At 31.5% G+C, this 20,413-nt stretch overlaps 2 protein-coding genes across 2 annotated transcripts; one reads left to right on the top strand and one right to left on the bottom strand.

The window, feature by feature from the left end:
• The first annotated feature begins 17,484 nt into the window (after positions 1–17,484).
• Positions 17,485–18,345, top strand: LOC112638078. Its single transcript, XM_025409109.1, has 4 exons — positions 17,485–17,626; positions 17,702–17,870; positions 17,945–18,240; positions 18,287–18,345. Exons 1-4 carry the CDS (start codon positions 17,485–17,487, stop codon positions 18,343–18,345), a joined length of 666 nt encoding a protein of 221 aa, XP_025264894.1.
• Positions 18,346–19,048: 703 nt separating this feature from the next.
• On the bottom strand, positions 19,049–20,141 carry LOC112638079. Its single transcript, XM_025409110.1, has 3 exons — positions 19,785–20,141; positions 19,450–19,700; positions 19,049–19,272 (listed from the first exon to the last, which is right to left on the bottom strand). Exons 1-3 carry the CDS (start codon positions 19,892–19,894, stop codon positions 19,049–19,051), a joined length of 585 nt encoding a protein of 194 aa, XP_025264895.1. The 5' UTR covers positions 19,895–20,141.
• Between the last annotated feature and the right edge of the window lie 272 nt (positions 20,142–20,413).

The raw sequence follows: 20,413 nt of genomic DNA on the forward strand, positions 1-20,413 counted from the left end.
TAATTGTCACCTCAAGAATATATAATTATTTAATTCTACAATACTTTAAGAAAATTATAATCTTTGATTTAAAAATGTTATTTTCTATCTAACATTGTTTCTTTTCCATTCAAAAAAATTAAATCTTAAATTATAAGAATATATTTTTCTTGACTGAGCTATATAAAACGGTTTTATTCAAATAAGCAATTATTCAAGCAATTCTATTTTTCTTTAATTAACGCAATAAAATCTCATTTCAAGATTTCCACGTTAAAACTAAATATATTTTCAAAACAAGAATGTTCTTTTTTTCTGTGTACATAGTATGTGGTATACCAAAGTGAAACATATGCTGCAAACATTGCAGTTCATGTCCGTAAGACAGAGGCTATATTATAATATATGTTTATTTATTTTTAAGATTGTAAGAAATTTGCTGATAGAGCAGCTACGAAATAGACTAGAAATAGTAGGAAATGTAAGTGAAAGACAAACGCGATATTGCAATACAATTTCGCAGAACAAGAGGTGTACAAAAGAATGTATGTTTTATGAAGAAGTAAAATTATATAATGATTTACCAATCGAAATGAATTGTGAAAAGATCGAACCGTTTAAGCGAATGTTAAAGGAATATATATTATTTAATGTTATCCAAAATTGTATACTACAAATAGCTGAGAAAGCTAATAAAGATTTCTCTCTCTCTCTCACTCTCCTCTCTTTCTCCCTTTCTACGTATATAACACGTAAAACATCTTTTCCGCCTCCAACAAACAGTGGCATCCCCAATGGGACCCCTATGTTGAAATTATCGAGCTATCCCTTCTCCTACTGGCTCTATCATTGTCCAGATAACTATGGATAGGCAGATGATCACACACATAACAACATAAAACACAAAAACACATACAACACAAAACACACGCAGGGCAGTGATTTTAAATAATCATTTATTCTTTTTTTTTATTGCTTCCGCGCGCGCGCTACACATATATATATATATATATATATATATATATACATGTAATTTACTTTAAGAAAGTCATCACTTTCTATATATTATATAATCTTTTCGTAAATGTATACGTGTTTGACATCGTTTTCCGGCCCCAGATATCCATAAATGTAAATAAAAACAAGTATTTTAATGAAATGAAAGTGACAATGCGCCAATGTCTATATAACTTATTTTGCCAAAAAAAATGTCTCCAAAGAGCTTATGCTCGTCTACGGATTCGGCGACTTTAATCGCTTCTCTCAAATTCAACTCTGAGAGATACAGAGTCTCGTGAAAAACAAATTTTTTTTGTCGGTTAAGTATACATCGAGCTAACACACACACACACACACACACACACACACACACACACGCACGCACGCACGCACGCACGCACGCACGCACGCACGCACGTACGTACGCACGCACGCACGCACGCGTGCATTAGAACCTTGAATCACATGAAAAATATATAATATTTTATAGAATTTACAATATTTTCGCTGAACAAGCATAATAAAGGCGTGCATGTGATAAATATTAGACTAAATTAAATTTTTCTTTTATATTTTGTGTTTTGTGTCTCGTGATTTATTAATTTCGATGAAATTGTTTGAAATATTGATGATATCTCAAACCAAATTTGCTACGATCAAATCGTAGCAAATTTGGTTTGAGATAAACCTTGCTTCGCGTGAAAAGTTGCAAATCCATGTGAACTTTTCATTTTACCATGTAAAGTATATGCGTGGCTACACTCCCCTTTTGGAGCGGTTCCACTTCAGGAAGATACAACTTAATCCAAACCTATTTTGATTTAAACTAAATTGTAATTTTAAAATACAAAGAATACACTGTCTTCAAGCATGTACTTTGCAACACAAAACAAAATTTACTTTACATTTAATGATGATCTTCTATATATATATTTAACATATATTCCATGAAATATAACTTCTTGAATGTACATGCTGTCGCAAAACCATATTATATTCATTAAACTTTTTTCGTTAATAACTTTTTAATAAATAGCGACACTTAAAACCTTTTGACTTACTGAGGAGAGTGAGCTTGACAACATATGTAGAGATCATTGAAATCGGTGAAGTCGTCCGTGAAGTACATAATTACCAAGATTTCTCATATTAAGGATTTTTATATTTCATAATAAAAATTTTCTTTAAAAAGAAAATTTACTCGAGTTTAAAAACTATATATAATTTGTGTAGAGAATAGCTGTTATACAATTATTTTTGCAAATAATTGTTTCCGGAAGTTGGAAAAATATTTTGTTTCTTCTATTTTTTAAATAAAAATTTTCTTTAAAAAGAAAATTTTTCTTTTTAAATGCTGAGGGTACTACCATATTGCTAAAAATTGTAAGCGAGAAGAAACATGTCATAAATGTGCTGGAAATCACAAAGTAAGTGATTGTAAGGCAACAAAGATGAGATGTGTTAATTGTATGCACAAGATTAAAACGTACAACTTGAAGATAAATGACGAACATGATGCGTTAAGTAGAAAATGTCCGACTTTCATCAGAGCATTGGAGGGGGAGAAAAAGAGAGCTGGCTGGAGTCTAATAAGTAGCAATCATGGAAGGAATCAATTGTATACACGAATTCGCAGAGTGTAATGGCGCATAAAGATGAAATTCAAGACTATATGAAGAGGATGAATCTTGCAGTCATGGCGTTATCGGAGACTAGATTCATTGTGGAAATTGAAGACAGTGAAGTGAATGCACCGGGATATAGTTTAGTTAGATGCGATGGGGAAAATAGAAACACGGGAGGCGTGATGATTTATATAAGAAATGATATCAAATATGATGTAATAATAAAGGAAAAGATAGTATCAAATTGTTGGTGTGTAGCAGTCGAAATAAGAGATAGTACGAGTATATATAAAGGCGTAATTATAGTAGTGTATCATTCACCGAGTGCGTCAGACGGCGATTTCTTAAGATTTATAAAGGATGTAGTGGATCTCTTAGTAGCCAAAGGTCAATGCATTATGTTAGGTGACTTTAATATAGACTTAATAGCGGACATGTTTTATGCAAAAAAGTTAGTAAATGAGATATTGTGTTTGGGTATGAAACAATACGTAGACAAACCGACGAGGATTACAAAAAATAGTCAAACTTTGATAGATTTAGTTTTCGCAAATACTAAGGTAAGCTGTGTATATGATAAGCCAAGGATAACAGATCATTTATGGGTAAGCGTTGAGCTCAATAGAGAGAGAAGTAATATTAAAGAAAAATATAGAGAATTTATTAGTAGAGATTACAATAAATTTCAGATAGATGAATTTTTATATGCAGTAGAGGAAGGATTAGATAGTAGAGTTAATTTAGAGGTAAACGAAAGAGCAGAGAAATTTGTTCAGAATATGGTAGCGGCGTTAGATAGGATAGCACCAATGAAAAAGTTGTTGTTGAAATTGAAAAGTTTAAAATTCCTAAGATATGGGAAGGGAAAAAATGGTATACGGATGAAATAAGATTAGATGCAAATACAAGGGACGAAGCATATGCAAGAGCGGTACATACGGGCAAAGAACAAGATTGGTTACAGTTTAAAGCTGCGAGAAATACGGTAGTCAAAACAATTAGAAAGAAAAAGAAAGAATTTTATGAGAACATGATAGATAATAATAAAAATGATCCTGTACTAATGTGGAAAACTTTAAAGGAAGTCATAAGAGGAGAGGCTACGGGTTCAAAAGAAATTAATAATGTAGATTTTGGAATATTAGAAAATGTAGAAGAATGTACTTTAGCGAATAAATTTAATATATTTTATATACAGAGCATTAATGACATAATAGAATCTATAGGAAAAAATTATAGTAAAAGTTCAAAAACTATTTATATTATAAAAAAGATATAAAAAAGGTAAAGAGGTATAATTAAAAATTTTGAAGCGATAAATTTGCAGAAATTAGAACAAATTGTTATGGCCTTGCACGGAAGCAAGGAACAGATGAGGGAATATCTAGTGATATATTAAAAATGAGCTTTCATGTGATAAAGAATGAACTATTGAAGGTTATAAATGATTCATTAATAAAAGGTGCGTGTCCGGAGGGATGGAAAACATCTACTATAATACCGATTCCTAAGATAGAAAAACCAAAGAAAGCAAGAAAGTGAATATAGACCAATTAATATATTACCTATTTATGAGAAAATTCTAAAATTAGTCGTAAAGGAACAAATAGATGAATACTTACATAGTAATGATATTATATCTGAACATCAATCGGGATTTAGAAAACACCATTCGTGTGAAACAGCGATACAAAACGTCATTGACGATTGGAAGCTAATAATTAATGAAGGGAAAATGGTAGGAGTAATATTCCTGGATTTAAAACGAGCATTCGAAACAGTGGATAGAACAAGATTGCTAGAAAAATTAGATCAATATGGAATGAAAGGAAGGGTACTAGAATGGTTTAGAACATATCTAAGCAACAGAACACAACAAGTTAAATTTAACAATCAATGGTCAGAATGTCTTAAAACGGAATATGGTGTCCCACAAGGATCGGTACTAGGGCCTTTGCTATTTACAATATATATAAACGATATAATAGAATCTTGTCCGGATGAGTGCAATATAAAAATGTTTGCGGATGATACATTAGTAAGCGGGGAAGATAGTGAGGACTAGAGAGGAAAATGAACATGGTATTTAACATAGTAGAAGTATGGATGAGTGTTAATAAATTGAAAATGAATGCGGGTAAAACAAAATACATGATAGTCAGAAGTGTAAGAAAGGAACAGAGAGGTAATATTACGTTACGATGCTCCGATGGAATTGAATTAGAACGCGTTGAAAAAATCAAATACCTTGGTGTAATTATCGATGATAAACTACAATTTAAGGACCACTGCGATTATATGCTTAAGAAAATAGGGAAAATGAGTTTTTTTAAATAGAATAGGTAACTTCATATCAGCGTACACTAGATGTATTGTATATAAGTCCATCATAGCACCTCATTTCGAATACTGTGCTACCTCTATTAATCGGGATGGGAGGAACGCAAGTGAATAAATTTCAGGTAGCTCAAAACCGTGCCATGAGAGTCATTTTGCAATGCAATAGATATACCAAAGTTGAGCATATGCTGCAGGCGTTGCAGTTTATGTCCGTAAGGCAACGATTGTATTATAACGTGGGTGTATTTATTTTTTAAAATCTTAAATAACATGGCATCGGTGGCGTTAAGTAACAAAATAGAAATAGTGGGAAGGNCTGACTGGATCCACGACCGATCTTGCTTAGTTAGCTGGATCACACACACACAGATGCAATCCGAGCGAGTAACCTCCATGTATACACCTTGGATAATGTTTACCGGCGCTACTCTATCATTCAACCCTCATAAACTCGCAAAGTACTTAATAAAAATGAACATTATTAATAGTGTTTTGGAAAGCTCTTGAATTAAGCTATAAGAATATGCAATCAAATGTAGGGGGTGTCATTTAAAAAAGTCAATGTGCCTTGACCTGAACCTTGACGACGCCATCCAAGGTCAACTGATAGAATCAGTATTAGATCTTCTTAAACCCTACAACTTTTGTTGGAAACACTTTTCTGTAAAACGTATATTTTCCGAGATATTTAGGGGTTTCCACACTTTTGGTAGACCCTGTATATAAATGATTAGTAATATTATTAGATAGAGATTATTGGAGGTTATCAAAGGAAATATTTGAAATGCGAAAAAATAAAACTTTAAATATAAATCAACAATTAAATTACAAATATATCGCGAATTAAATTCGGAGAAAAACGTGACGATTAAATGAATTAAATAATCGGAAATATTCAGATTGCACATATGCATAATCATTATAATATGATAATCGAAACCATAAATAGACACACGCGAGGCAATAATTATTATCACCAAAAATGACACCCAAAATATTTTGACAAACATTTTGCGGTCCGTATTGTTTATGAACATGTTTTATTTAAATTAAAGTAGTAAAGAGATACATGTCGTAAAATAACTTATCATGTTCCATTTTAATCAAAGAATATCTCTTTCACAAAAAATAAATTTTTGCGTACCCAATTTATTGACAAATGCCTAACTTTACTACATTTACCTCCTGGCTGGAGCCATCTAATTATGAGAGGCGGGAACTTGATAGTTATAACTCCTAATATATATAAAATTTTTAAGAAAATTCTTATTTCTATCAATGAATCTTTTATTGTACGGCCACCAAATAATTTTAATCATTTTATCAATGAAAAATACATATATCTATAATAAAATGATTAGTAGTATTATTAGAGTAGAGATTAGAAGAAGGTTATCAAGGAAAATTCGAAATGTGGAAAAAATAGAACTTTGATGTAAATCAATTTTTAAATTAAACAAAATAAATCGCGATTTGAAAATTCGCAAGAAGCGACGAATAAATAAATCGATATAAATCGGAATATTCAGATTGCCAGATACGTATATCATAAAAATATGATAATTAAAGCTATAAATAGACACACGCGCGAGACATAATGATTCACACAAAGATGACACGCAAGATATTTTGACAAATTTTGTCCGTATTGTTTATGAACATAAGTTTTATTTAAATTAAAGTAATAAAGAATACATGTCAAAAAACTTATCATGTTCCATTTTAAATCAAAAAAATTTCTCAACAAAAAATATCCTTTATTCTAGCGCATCAAATTCATAACCTTTCGAAAAATATCTCTTACAAATTTTTGCGCACCTAATTTTATACAAATGCCTAACTTACTACATTTGGCTGGAGCCATCTAATTATGAGGGCGGGGAACTTGATTAGTTATACTCCTAATATATATAAATTTTTAGAAAATTCTTATATCTATCAAATAATCTTTTATTGTACGGACCAATAATTTCATCATTTTATTAATGAAAAATACATATATATATAAATGATTAGTAGTATTATTAGAGTAGAGATCAGTAGAGGTTATTAAAGGAAATATTCAAAGTGTGACAAAATAGAATTTTGATGTAAATCAATATTTAAATTAACAAAATAAATCGCGATTTAAAAATTCGCGGAGAAAACGCGACGAATAAATGAATCGATAATAATCAGAATATTCAGATTGCCAGATGTGCATAATCATTATAATATGATAATCGAAACCATAAATAGACACGCCCGCGGCATAATTATTATCACAGAAATGATGATACGCGAGGATATTTTGACAAACATTTTATGGTCCGTATTGTTTATGAACATAAGTTTATTTAATTGAAATAGTAAAAAAATACATATCAAAAAAAACTTATCATGTTCAATTTTAAATCGAAAAAGAAATTCAAATTCAAAAAATATCTCTTTCACAAAAATAAATTTTTGCGCACTCAATTTTATTGACTAATGTCTAACTTCATTACATTTGCAGCTGGAGCCATCTCATTATGAAGGCGCGGGAACTTGTTAATTATACTCCTAATATATATAAAATTTTAGAAAATTCTTATATCTATCAAATAAAACTTATATTATATGTGCACCAAATAATTTCATCATTTTATCAATGAAAAATACATATATATATAAATGATTAGTAGTATTATTAGAGTAGAGATCAGTAGAGGTTATTAAAGGAAATATTCAAAGTGTGACAAAATAGAATTTTGATGTAAATCAATATTTAAATTACAAAATAAATCGTGATTTAAAATTCGCGAGAAAACGCGACGAATAAATGAATCGATAATAATCAGAATATTCAGATTGCCAGATGTGCATAATCATTATAATATGATAATCGAAACCATAAATAGACACGCCCGCGGCATAATTATTATCACACAAATGATGATACGCGAGGATATTTTGACAAACATTTTATGGTCTGTATTGTTTATGAACATAAGTTTTATTTAAATTGAAATAGTAAAGAAATACATATCAAAAAAAAACTTATCATGTTCAATTTTAAATCGAAAAAGAAATTCAAATTCAAAAAATATCTCTTTCACAAAAATAAATTTTTTGCGCACTCAATTTTATTGACTAATGCCTAACTTCATTACATTTGCAGCTGGAGCCATCTCATTATGAGAAGCGAGTACTTAGTTATACTCCTAATATATATAAAATTTTTAGAAAATTCTTAGATCTATCAAATGAAACTTATATTGGACGTGCAAATAATTTCATCATTCTATCAATGAAAAATATCGATATATATTATAAACGATAATAGAAATGCGGAAGAGTTGACGAGATATAATATCATTATATCAATCGTTTGTTTTGATCGAGGGCACCTTGTCTCGTGTTGAGACAGGAGTCCGCTAATTGTAAGATCGAACCGCAGACTGGCATTCGCATTTCGCCTTTAGTTAAGTAACAAACATTTATTTTGCGCGATAGTTCGTGACTGAGATCGATCTAACATTTCGCTGACTACAATATATATAATATATGTTTGTATGCGTGCACAATTAATACAAATATATAATAAGGGGCTCATAGCTGACGACTATAGATGATGACTAGAAAATTTTGTCGAGCGAAACATTTTTCGTTATTTTCGAAACGCCATTTCGATAAGATTCTTGATATTCATCTGTTTTACATCGCGTGAGACGAGCAATTATAAATATATATTGTATTGTCTTCGATGATGCTAAATTACAGAAAATATGGTATAAATATCACTCTGAGCATGATGTACAAACATGTTTAATATTTTAAGAAGTAACAATAAAGATTGATATACGACTTTATCGTGTAAAAGAATCAGTAAGCATACGGTTTGATTCACGTTGCTAAGCAGCAATTATCATTGCTTTAATTGTCATGTCCACGGATATAAAATTGGAAGTAATAAAAGGGGAGGGGATCCCTCTCTCTCTCTCTCTCTCTTTCCCTCTCTCTCTCTTTAGTATAAAAAGGTTTGCGGATGATACATTAATATATGTAGCTGGTGAAAAGTAGTGAGCAGTTAGAATAAAAAATGAATATGGCATTTAATAGAAAATGGATAAATATAAATAAGTTGAAAATGAATGCAGGAAAAACGAAATATATGACAGTTAGTAGTGTAAGAAAGGAACTGAAAGAAAATATTGATATGCTTGGGTAGAACTGAGATAGAGCGAGTAGAGATAATGAAATACCTAGGAATTATTATTGATGGTAAACATTGATTTAAGAGGTCATATTCAGTTAGAAATTTCAAAAAATCGAGTTTTGGATTTTTACATTTTCTTTATGTACAACATTCAGAGAACATTCCTTGAAAATTTTAAGTTAATCCGATTAAAATTGACGAAGTTATAGGCGTTTAAAGTACGCACTACTCGACCGTTAGAAACAGATATAGATTGGCAGTTGTACGCGGGAAAAAGGGCTCTTCTTTTTAACGGTCAGGTGTATTATATTCCGTGAATATATGTATTTGTATTAATAAAAAAATACTTGTATTAGTGAAAGATCCTGTACATTTATAGTGTACAGTTATAAATACAGAGTTTTCCAAGGTGAACGAAATTCAGAGCCGGTTCAATATAAGTGTTGACGCCGAGCTGTATAGTAAAACGTTTGCTTCAAAAACATCTTTCGATTTCGAAGTCACTATGAATCGAGATTCTAAAGAAAAAGAAGGTTCCAGAGAATTACGACAGACAGAAAATGTTCGAAAAACAAAGAGCAAAAACAAAGAAAACAATTTTTTAATCCGAAAAATGTTGAGAGTGAAAAAAGTTTTAGTGCATCTGCGAAAAAAATAAAGATGCAAAAAGATATTATTAAAAAGATGCGTTGGCGGTTTCAATCAAAATAATAATAAAAATTATAATCAACTAATATGGAAAATTCAAAAATTGTTCCAAGTGGATTGAAAATTGTTGAACTTGCTGCACACATCTCTGCCTGCGTGTTTAACGAAAGTTTCGAGGCATTATTACAAATGTTTGAGACCATGGGGATACATAGTGGCCCAAATGCCTACCAATATGTAACAACAGAAGATGCAGTCCGCATTCATACGGCCGACTACCGCGCACCGCAGGCAATCCGGGAAGGTAGAATGCTTCATCGACCAAAGATATTTTGGAGGCTTCAACTTCTACAGAGAAGATATTATATGGGCCTGGAATAGATGACTATGTAAGTTAAAAAATTAACATTTTATTTAAGTGTAAACCAGTTTCGAAAGTTTAAACGCGTTTTTTTCGAAATCGCATTTTTGAAATCAGTGACCAAGATATCTCGAAAACTACTGCATCGATTTATTTCCCACTTTACAGGCTTATTTTAGATATATAAAACTAATCTTTGAACGAAGGGTTTTTTATTACGATGCATAGTTTTTTTTATTCACGAAAAACAAGCGAAATTTTCTGCGAAAATCGACACTTTAACTTTGAACATCCAGCATTTTGTTCCAAATCAATATTTTGAATTTTCCTTCGTTCAAAGACTAAATAATTTAATATATTAAAGAAATCTTTTTGAATTTTTTATTTCAAATGATCCAGATCCGAGCAGCAGTGGTCACAGCAAAACCAATTTTTTAAAAGGACCTTCATAAAAATAACTATATTTTTTTATTTATTAATATTTTTTATTTAATAATTTAATAATTTTATGAATTTAATAATTTTAAATTTCAACAATTTTACAATCTTATTTTAACTCTTTATATCCTGAATTAATTTTCCAGCAACTTTTTAATTGTATTTTTGCATCATTAGATAATTTTTGATGCATAATAATCCTAGGAAAAAAAATGGCTTCCAAAAAAAACTGCACGGCAAAGATAAAATGCCCACAGCACAAAGAAAAAGGATTTCTGCCTTCAGCTGTCATTTACTGCCTGCTGTCGAAACCACTCTTCGTGTTCTTGTGAGTACCATCAGGAAAAGCAGTCATATTACGAAGATATAAGCGTTTGATTAAAGCGGTACTTTCAAGTATCATCAGGATATAAAGGGTTAATATTATAATTGTCACCTCAAGAATATATAATTATTTAATTCTACAATATTTTAAGAAAATTATAATCTTTGATTTAAAAATGTTATTTTCTATCTAACATTGTTTCTTTTCCATTCAAAAAAATTAAATCTTAAATTATAAGAATATATTTTTCTTGACTGAGCTATATAAAACGGTTTTATTCAAATAAGCAATTATTCAAGCAATTCTATTTTTCTTTAATTAACGCAATAAAATCTCATTTCAAGATTTCCACGTTAAAACTAAATATATTTTCAAAACAAGAATGTTCTTTTTTTCTGTGTACATAGTATGTGGTATACCAAAGTAAAACATATGCTGCAAACATTGCAGTTCATGTCCGTAAGACAGAGGCTATATTATAATATATGTTTATTTATTTTTAAGATTGTAAGAAATTTGCTGATAGAGCAGCTACGAAATAGACTAGAAATAGTAGGAAATGTAAGTGAAAGACAAACGCGATATTGCAATACAATTTCGCAGAACAAGAGGTGTACAAAAGAATGTATGTTTTATGAAGAAGTGAAATTATATAATGATTTACCAATCGAAATGAATTGTGAAAGGATCGAACCGTTTAAGCGAATGTTAAAGGAATATATATTATTTAATGTAATCCAAAATTGTATACTACAAATAGCTGAGAAAGCTAATAAAGATTTCTCTCTCTCTCTCTCACTCTCCTCCCTTTCTCCCTTTCTACGTATATAACACGTAAAACATCTTTTCCGCCTCCAACAAACAGTGGCATCCCCAATGGGATCCCTATGTTGAAATTATCGAGCTATCCCTTCTCCTACTGGCTCTATCATTGTCCAGATAACTATGGATAGGCAGATGATCACACACATAACAACATAAAACACAAAAACACACACAACACAAAACACACGCAGGGCAGTGATTTTAATCATTTATTCTTTTTTTTTATTGCTTCCGCGCGCGCGCTACATATATATATATATATATATATATATATATATATATATACATGTAATTTACTTTAAGAAAGTCATCACTTTCTATATATTATATAATCTTTTCGTAAATGTATACGTGTTTGACATCGTTTTCCGGCCCCAGATATCCATAAATGTAAATAAAAACAAGTATTTTAATGAAATGAAAGTGACAATGCGCCAATGTCTATATAACTTATTTTGCCAAAAAAAAAATGTCTCCAAAGAGCTTATGCTCGTCTACGGATTCGGCGACTTTAATCGCTTCTCTCAAATTCAACTCTGAGAGATACAGAGTCTCGTGAAAAACAAATTTTTTTTGTCGGTTTAAGTATACGTCGAGCTAACACACACACACACACACACACACACACACACACACACACACACATACACACGCACGCACGCACGCACGCGTGCATTAGAACCTTGAATCACATGAAAAATATATAATATTTTATAGAATTTACAATATTTTCGCTGAACAAGCATAATAAAGGCGTGCATGTGATAAATATTAGACTAAATTAAATTTTTCTTTTATATTTTGTGTTTTGTGTTTCGTGATTTATTAATTTCGATGAAATTGTTTGAAATATTGACGACCGTAGCAACGGTCAAATCGTAGCAAATTTGGTTTGAGATAAACCTTGCTTCGCGTGAAAAGTTGCAAATCCATGTGAACTTCTCATTTTACCATGTAAAGTATATGCGTGGCTACATTCCCCTTTTGGAGCGGTTCCATTTCAGGAAGATATAACTTAATCCAAACCTATTTTGATTTAAACTAAACTGTAATTTTAAAATACAAAGAATACACTGTCTTCAAGCATGTACTTTGCAAACACAAAACAAAATTTACTTTACATTTAATGATGATCTTCTATATATATATTTAACATATATTCCATGAAATATAACTTCTTGAATGTACATGCTGTCGCAAAACTATATTATATTCATTAAACTTTTTTCGTTAATAACTTTTTAATAAATAGCGACACTTAAAACCTTTTGACTTACTGAGGAGAGTGAGCTTGACAACATATGTAGAGATCATTGAAATCGGTGAAGTCGTCCGTGAAGTACATAATTACCAAGATTTCTCATATTAAGGATTTTTATATTTCATAATAAAAATTTTCTTTAAAAAGAAAATTTACTCGAGTTTAAAAACTATATATAATTTGTGTAGAGAATAGCTGTTATACAATTATTTTTGCAAATAATTGTTTCCGGAAGTTGGAAGAATATTTTGTTTCTTCTATTTTTTAAATAAAAATTTTCTTTAAAAAGAAAATTTTTCTTTTTAAATGCTGAAGGTACTACCATATTGCTAAAAATTGTAAGCGAGAAGAAACATGTCATAAATGTGCTGAAAATCACAAAGTAAGTGATTGTAAGGCAACAAAGATGAGATGTGTTAATTGTATGCACAAGATTAAAACGTACAACTTGAAGATAAATGACGAACATGATGCGTTAAGTAGAAAATGTCCGACTTTCATCAGAGCATTGGAGGGGGAGAAAAAGAGAGCTGGCTGGGAGTCTAATAAGTAGCAATCATGGAAGGAATCAATTGTATACACGAATTCGCAGAGTGTAATGGCGCATAAAGATGAAATTCAAGACTATATGAAGAGGATGAATCTTGCAGTCATGGCGTTATCGGAGACTAGATTCATTGTGGAAATTGAAGACAGTGAAGTGAATGCACCGGGATATAGTTTAGTTAGATGCGATGGGGAAAATAGAAACACGGGAGGCGTGATGATTTATATAAGAAATGATATCAAATATGATGTAATAATAAAGGAAAAGATAGTATCAAATTGTTGGTGTGTAGCAGTCGAAATAAGAGATAGTATATATAAAGGCATAATTATAGTAGTGTATCATTCACCGATGCGTCAGACGGCGATTTCTTAAGATTTATAAAGGATGTAGTGGATCTCTTAGTAGCCAAAGGTCAATGCATTATGTTAGGTGACTTTAATATAGACTTAATAGCGGACAAAAAGAAAATTTTTCTTTTTAAAGAAAATTTTTATTTAAAAAATAGAAGAAACAAAATATTCTTCCGACTTCCGGAAACAATTATTTGCAAAAATAATTGTATAACAGCTATTCTCTACACAAATTATATATAGTTTTTAAACTCGAGTAAAATTTCTTTGCATATAGAGAGGCCAATTTTTTTTTATATTACTTATTCTTTGCGCGAAAACATATATACATATAATCTTATCATGATTTTACCTTGTTTATTAACATCTTTCGAGGTTATCATTGACGATCAATTGCTTTTTCGGCCTTATCAGGACAAATATTTCAGCAATATCAGGATAAGAACGCAGCAATTTTTTTTTCCATAGAACTTTGCGTAGAGCGAGAGAGAGAGAGAGAGAGAGAGATTTTTTATTAGCTTTCTCAGCTATTTTTCCTATACATAATTACTATACATTGTTAAATACATATTCTTTTAACAGTCTCTTAAACGATACTAATATTTCACATTGCTTTATCTCGGTGGGTAAAGAATTATACATTTTTATTCCTTCGTAGAACAGACTTTTTTGCGCACTTCTAGTTCGACGAAATGTTAATACTATGTCTCCGGCCTGTCTCGTTTGTCTATCACATTCCCTTCCCACTATTTCTATTTTGTTACTTAACGCCACCGATGCCATGTTATTTAAGATTTAAAAATAAATACACCCACGTTATAATACAATCGTTGCCTTACGGACATAAACTGCAACGCCTGCAGCATATGCTCAACTTTGGTACATCTATTGCATTGCAAAATGACTCTCATGGCACGGTTTTGAGCTACCTGAAATTTATTCACTTGCGTTCCTCCCATCCCGATTAATAGAGTAGCACAGTATTCGAAATGAGGTGCTATGATGGACTTATATACAATACATCTAGTGTACGCTGATACGAAGTTACCTATTCTATTTAAAAAACTAGTCATTTTCCCTATTTTCTTAAGCATATAATCGCAGTGGTCCTTAAATTGTAGTTTATCATCGATAATTACACCAAGGTATTTGATTTTTTCAACGCGTTCTAATTCAATTCCATCGGAGCATCTTAACGTAATATTACCTCTCTGTTCCTTTCTTATACTTCTGACTATCATGTATTTTGTTTTACCCGCATTCATTTTCAATTTATTAACACTCATCCATACTTCTACTATGTTAAATACCATGTTCATTTTCCTCTCTAGTTCCTCACTACCTTCCCCGCTTACTAATGTATCATCCGCAAACATTTTTATATTGCACTCATCCGGACAAGATTCTATTATATCGTTTATATATATTGTAAATAGCAAAGGCCCTAGTACCGATCCTTGTGGGACACCATATTCCGTTTTAAGACATTCTGACCATTGATTGTTAAATTTAACTTGTTGTGTTCTGTTGCTTAGATATGTTCTAAACCATTCTAGTACCCTTCCTTTCATTCCATATTGATCTAATTTTTCTAGCAATCTTGTCCTATCCATCGTTTCGAATGCTCGTTTTAAATCCAGGAATATTACTCCTACCATTTTCCCTTCATTAATTATTAGCTTCCAATCGTCAATGACGCTTTGTATCGCTGTTTCACACGAATGGTGTTTTCTAAATCCCGATTGATGTTCAGATATAATATCATTACTATGTAAGTATTCATCTATTTGTTCCTTTACGACTAATTTTAGAATTTTCTCATAAATAGGTAATATATTAATTGGTCTATATTCACTTTCTTGCTTTCTTTGGTTTTTCTATCTTAGGAATCGGTATTATAGTAGATGTTTTCCATCCCTCCGAATATGCCCCTTTTATTAATGAATCATTTATAACCTTCAATAGTTCATTCTTTATCACATGAAAGCTCATTTTTAATATATCACTAGATATTCCCTCATCTGTTCCTTGCTTCCGTGGCAAGGCCATAACAATTTGTTTTAATTTCTGCAAATTTATCGCTTCAAAATTTTCAATTATACCTCTTTACCTTTTTTATACCTTTTTTATAATATAAATAGTTTTTGAACTTTTACTATAATTTTTTCCTATAGATTCTATTATGTCATTAATGCTCTGTATATAAAATATATTAAATTTATTCGCTAAAGTACATTCTTCTACATTTTCTAATATTCCAAAATCTACATTATTAATTTCTTTTGAACCCGTAGCCTCTCCTCTTATGACTTCCTTTAAAGTTTTCCACATTAGTACAGGATCATTTTTATTATTATCTATCATGTTCTCATAAAATTCTTTCTTTTTCTTTCTAATTGTTTTGATTACCGTATTTCTCGCAGCTTTAAACTGTAACCAATCTTGTTCTTTGCCCGTATGTACCGCTCTTGCATATGCTTCGTCCCTTGTATTTGCATCTAATCTTATTTCATCCGTATACCATTTTTTCCCTTCCCATCTTAGGAATTTTAAACTTTTCAATTTCAACAACAACTTTTTCATTGGTGCTATCCTATCTAACGCCGCTACCATATTCTGAACAAATTTCTCTGCTCTTTCGTTTACCTCTAAATTAACTCTACTATCTAATCCTTCCTCTACTGCATATAAAAATTCATCTATCTGAAATTTATTGTAATCTCTACTAATAAATTCTCTATATTTTCCTTTAATATTACTTCTCTCTTTATTGAGCTCAACGCTTACCCATAAATGATCTGTTATCCTTGGCTTATCATATACACAGCTTACCTTAGCATTTGCGAAAACTAAATCTATCAAAGTTTGACTATTTTTTGTAATCCTCATCGGTTTGTCTACGTATTGTTTCATACCCAAACACAACATCTCATTTACTAACTTTTTTGCATAAAACATGTCCGCTATTAAGTCTATATTAAAGTCACCTAACATAATGCATTGACCTTTGGCTACTAAGAGATCCACTACATCCTTTATAAATCTTAAGAAATCGCCGTCTGACGCACTCGGTGAATGATACACTACTATAATTAAGCCTTTATATATACTATCTCTTATTTCGTACTGCTACACACCAACAATTTGATACTATCTTTTCCTTTATTATTACATCATATTTGATATCATTTCTTATATAAATCATCACGCCTCCCGTGTTTCTATTTTCTCCATCGCATCTAACTAAACTATATCCCGGTGCATTCACTTCACTGTCTTCAATTTCCACAATGAATCTAGTCTCCGATAACGCCATGACTGCAAGATTCATCCTCTTCATATAGTCTTGAATTTCATCTTTATGCGCCATTAAGCCTTGTTTACATTGGACGTAGGACGTAACGTAGACATAGACGTAGACGTAGACGCAGACGTAGAAATTCTTCGTGGTTAACATTGAAGTACTTTTCAGTATGTTCGACTAATGATCGTGGTCCTTATAACCAATCATAGAGCTGCATCCTTAACCTTACTTTTATTTCGAAAGTTTATTGTGTTTGTTTTGCGAGTATCAGTGATTGTATTTTCGAATACGAAGTAAAAAAGATGAGCGAAGAATTAGATCGTCGGTTAATTTTAATGGTGGAGAGTAATCCCCATTTATACGATAAAAAATTACCGGGTTATAAAGACAAGGTACTCTGCAATAATTCATGGAAGTCTATTGGCGATCGATTGAATATCAGCTGTAAGTCTACAATTGTTGTTTTAATTTGTCGAATTGTTTAATAAAAAAATAATAAAATATTTAATTTATTTGCAGCGGAAGATGCTATGCGACGTTGGAAAGTTCTAAGAGAACGTTTCAGCAAGGTTAGGAGGCAAAAAGCAAACATTCCTTCTGGGTCTGGTGCATCGTCAGAAAACCAGGAGATTGAATGGTCTTTATATAATACCCTACTATTTTTACAACCCCATGTACAAAATAGAAAGTAAGAATAACTTTTGTAGTATGTTCTATTTTGTTGTACTTAGTGCAATATATATGGAATAATGTTATGTACAGGACAATTGGTAACTTAGCATTGAGTGCCAGTCAGAAGAATAAATTTTCAGACAATATTCTTGATGTCGACATCGACAAGAACCCACCAGAAACTCAGTTAGATTTATTGGACGAATCAGTAGAATTCATAGATGAAGATGTTCGCAGCTACCTGTTAAATATAAAAGAGGAAACAGGGGACAACGGAACTTTGAAATGTACCGAAAAATTGGATTCCAATAAGAAACGACCATTGTTGGAGATAGAAAATCAACAAAAGAAGAAAAAGAAACCTCAACCTTTACCTCCTGAGGAACGTCTTATCTCCATGCTCGAAGGCGTAGAAAAAACAATCGTAAAAAGAGACGATGCAAAAGATGATGTTCTTTGGAATTTTTGCATTTCATTATACGGATCGATGAAAAAAATGACAAAGACAAAAGTGAAAGACATGAAATTCAAAATTTCTCAACTTCTCTATGAATTCGAGTCTGACTCGGAAAATTAAGGTATACGATACGTATATAATATGTCATAAATATTAGTTTAAAAAGTAAAAATAGTTTATTACATAAATTTACATACTTTTACATATTGTTTATTATACAAATTGTACTTCTTTGTTACAGCAACAGAACAATCACGATTTGCTGAACACAAGACCAAAGAAAGGATATATCCAGTGAGAAATGGTACGTCGAATTGATGTGATTTGCTGTACCATTTCTCACTAAGTATGTATTGTTATATGTTGTGATAAATGCATATATATATTGATAGTTAATATCTGAAAATATATTTATACATTTTAAAAACTTCCTCGTTTTACATAATTATACTGCCAATCTACTTTTCCTTCTGGCGACACAAGATAATCAGCAAGGGTATTTCGTAAATCAATATCCGCTCGTGTAGAACGATTTGTCCCTGTGCGACCTAATTCATCAATCTGAGGACAGTTTACTCGCCAGTCACCAAGAATGACACATCCTGAATCATCATAACGATCTACATAATTATCTGGACAATAATAACGCTGCTTACTTGACAATTCTTCTATTTTAACGAAGTTATGTAAACATAATGTAGCGCATACAATTCTTTCAATTGTACTAACACTGGCAATTATGTTACAATAGTATGTAGAATTCGCCACCGACTGGCTAAAATGCCAAAGGTATTTTCAATAACGCGTCGAGCACGTGATAGGCGGTAATTAAAAATTTGTTGTTTTTCTGATAAATTTGTTCCGGGATAAGGCCGCATTATATAGTGCTTAAGTGGAAAGGCTTCGTCTGCAGCCACAAAATACGGAAACGCGATATTAGTTCCACGTAAATTGGTAGAACCTGGAAGGCCTAATTCATTATTATCCATAGCTTTCCCAAATGCCGATTCTTTAAAAATGCCACCGTCGCTTTGAGATCCGAAAGCACCGACATCAACAAGTGTAAACAAATAAAAAGCATCGCAAACTGCCATTAGAACTATACTAAACGTTTTTTTATAGTTAAAATACTGCGAACCCGATTTTTTTGGAGCTTGAATCGTTATATGCTTCCCGTCCATCGCACCAAAACAATTAGGTAAATTCCAGCGATACCAGAACTCCGTTGCTTTAATTTCCCATTCTTCAGTAGTTGGTGGTTTTAAGTAAATTGGGGATAATTCATCCCAGATAACTGCACAAGTCTCTCGTATTACGTTGCTGACTGTGGACTTGGAAACACAGAAGCTCCATGCAACTACCTGCATGCTCGGTCCATGGGCAAGATAACTAAACAAATACGTATAATTATCTAATAACATATGCTTAACTCAAGAATAAAAATCTGAAAAATATATTTATTATAATACTCACTACAATGTCATAACCAGCCGAAACTCCGGACTTAATGGCTTTCTTGGACTGATTTTTATTAATCTATGTTTAACAATATCCAGCAACTTTTCAAATTGGTTGACTGTCATTCGAGTGTACTTAAAAAATTGTTCATCATCTTTTTCTTTTATATATTGGAACAATATATAATATTGGCTCCGTTTTACCCGATTTCTCAACAGCGGACGAACCCACCATCGTCGCTTGTTATGAACTTTTTTTTTTGCAAAGATCTTAAAATCATACCCACTGCAGTGAAAATTAAAGAAAATCTTAATAATTCTAATTTTTCAATTTCATACATTTTATAAAAGTGAATATATCAATCGTGGTACAGTTTAGAGGTTAAGTGTCCGCGCAAATGGTATACACCGGGCATCCCTCTTGTGATTGGCTGGACGTAGAAAAATATTAAAAATTTTAAAATTCTACGCCTACGTCTACGGCTACGTCTGCGCTTAAGTTTCAATATGGACGATAACATGCTATTCCTATCTTTCCAATTCTTACGTCTACGTCTACGTCTACGTCCTACGTCCAATGTAAACAAGGCTTTACACTCTGCGAATTCGTGTATACAATTGATTCCTTCCATGATTGCTACTTAT

Source organism: Camponotus floridanus, unplaced genomic scaffold (assembly GCF_003227725.1).
Source record: "Camponotus floridanus strain SB8 unplaced genomic scaffold, Cflo_v7.5 scaffold240, whole genome shotgun sequence".
Lineage (NCBI taxonomy): Eukaryota > Metazoa > Arthropoda > Insecta > Hymenoptera > Formicidae > Camponotus > Camponotus floridanus.

Coding starts and splice junctions, on each gene's coding strand:
- LOC112638079 (XM_025409110.1), bottom strand. CDS start 19,894: ATGACAGTCAACCAATTTGAAAAGTTGCTGGATATTGTTAAACATAGA. Junction 19,701..19,784: donor CGGCTGGTTATGACATTGTA/GTGAGTATTATA, acceptor GTATTTGTTTAG/TTATCTTGCCCATGGACCGA. Junction 19,273..19,449: donor TCAAGCTCCAAAAAAATCGG/GTTCGCAGTATT, acceptor TAGGCCTTCCAG/GTTCTACCAATTTACGTGGA.
- LOC112638078 (XM_025409109.1), top strand. CDS start 17,485: ATGAGCGAAGAATTAGATCGTCGGTTAATTTTAATGGTGGAGAGTAAT. Junction 17,871..17,944: donor CCCCATGTACAAAATAGAAA/GTAAGAATAACT, acceptor TGTTATGTACAG/GACAATTGGTAACTTAGCAT. Junction 18,241..18,286: donor ACCTTTACCTCCTGAGGAAC/GTCTTATCTCCA, acceptor AATCGTAAAAAG/AGACGATGCAAAAGATGATG.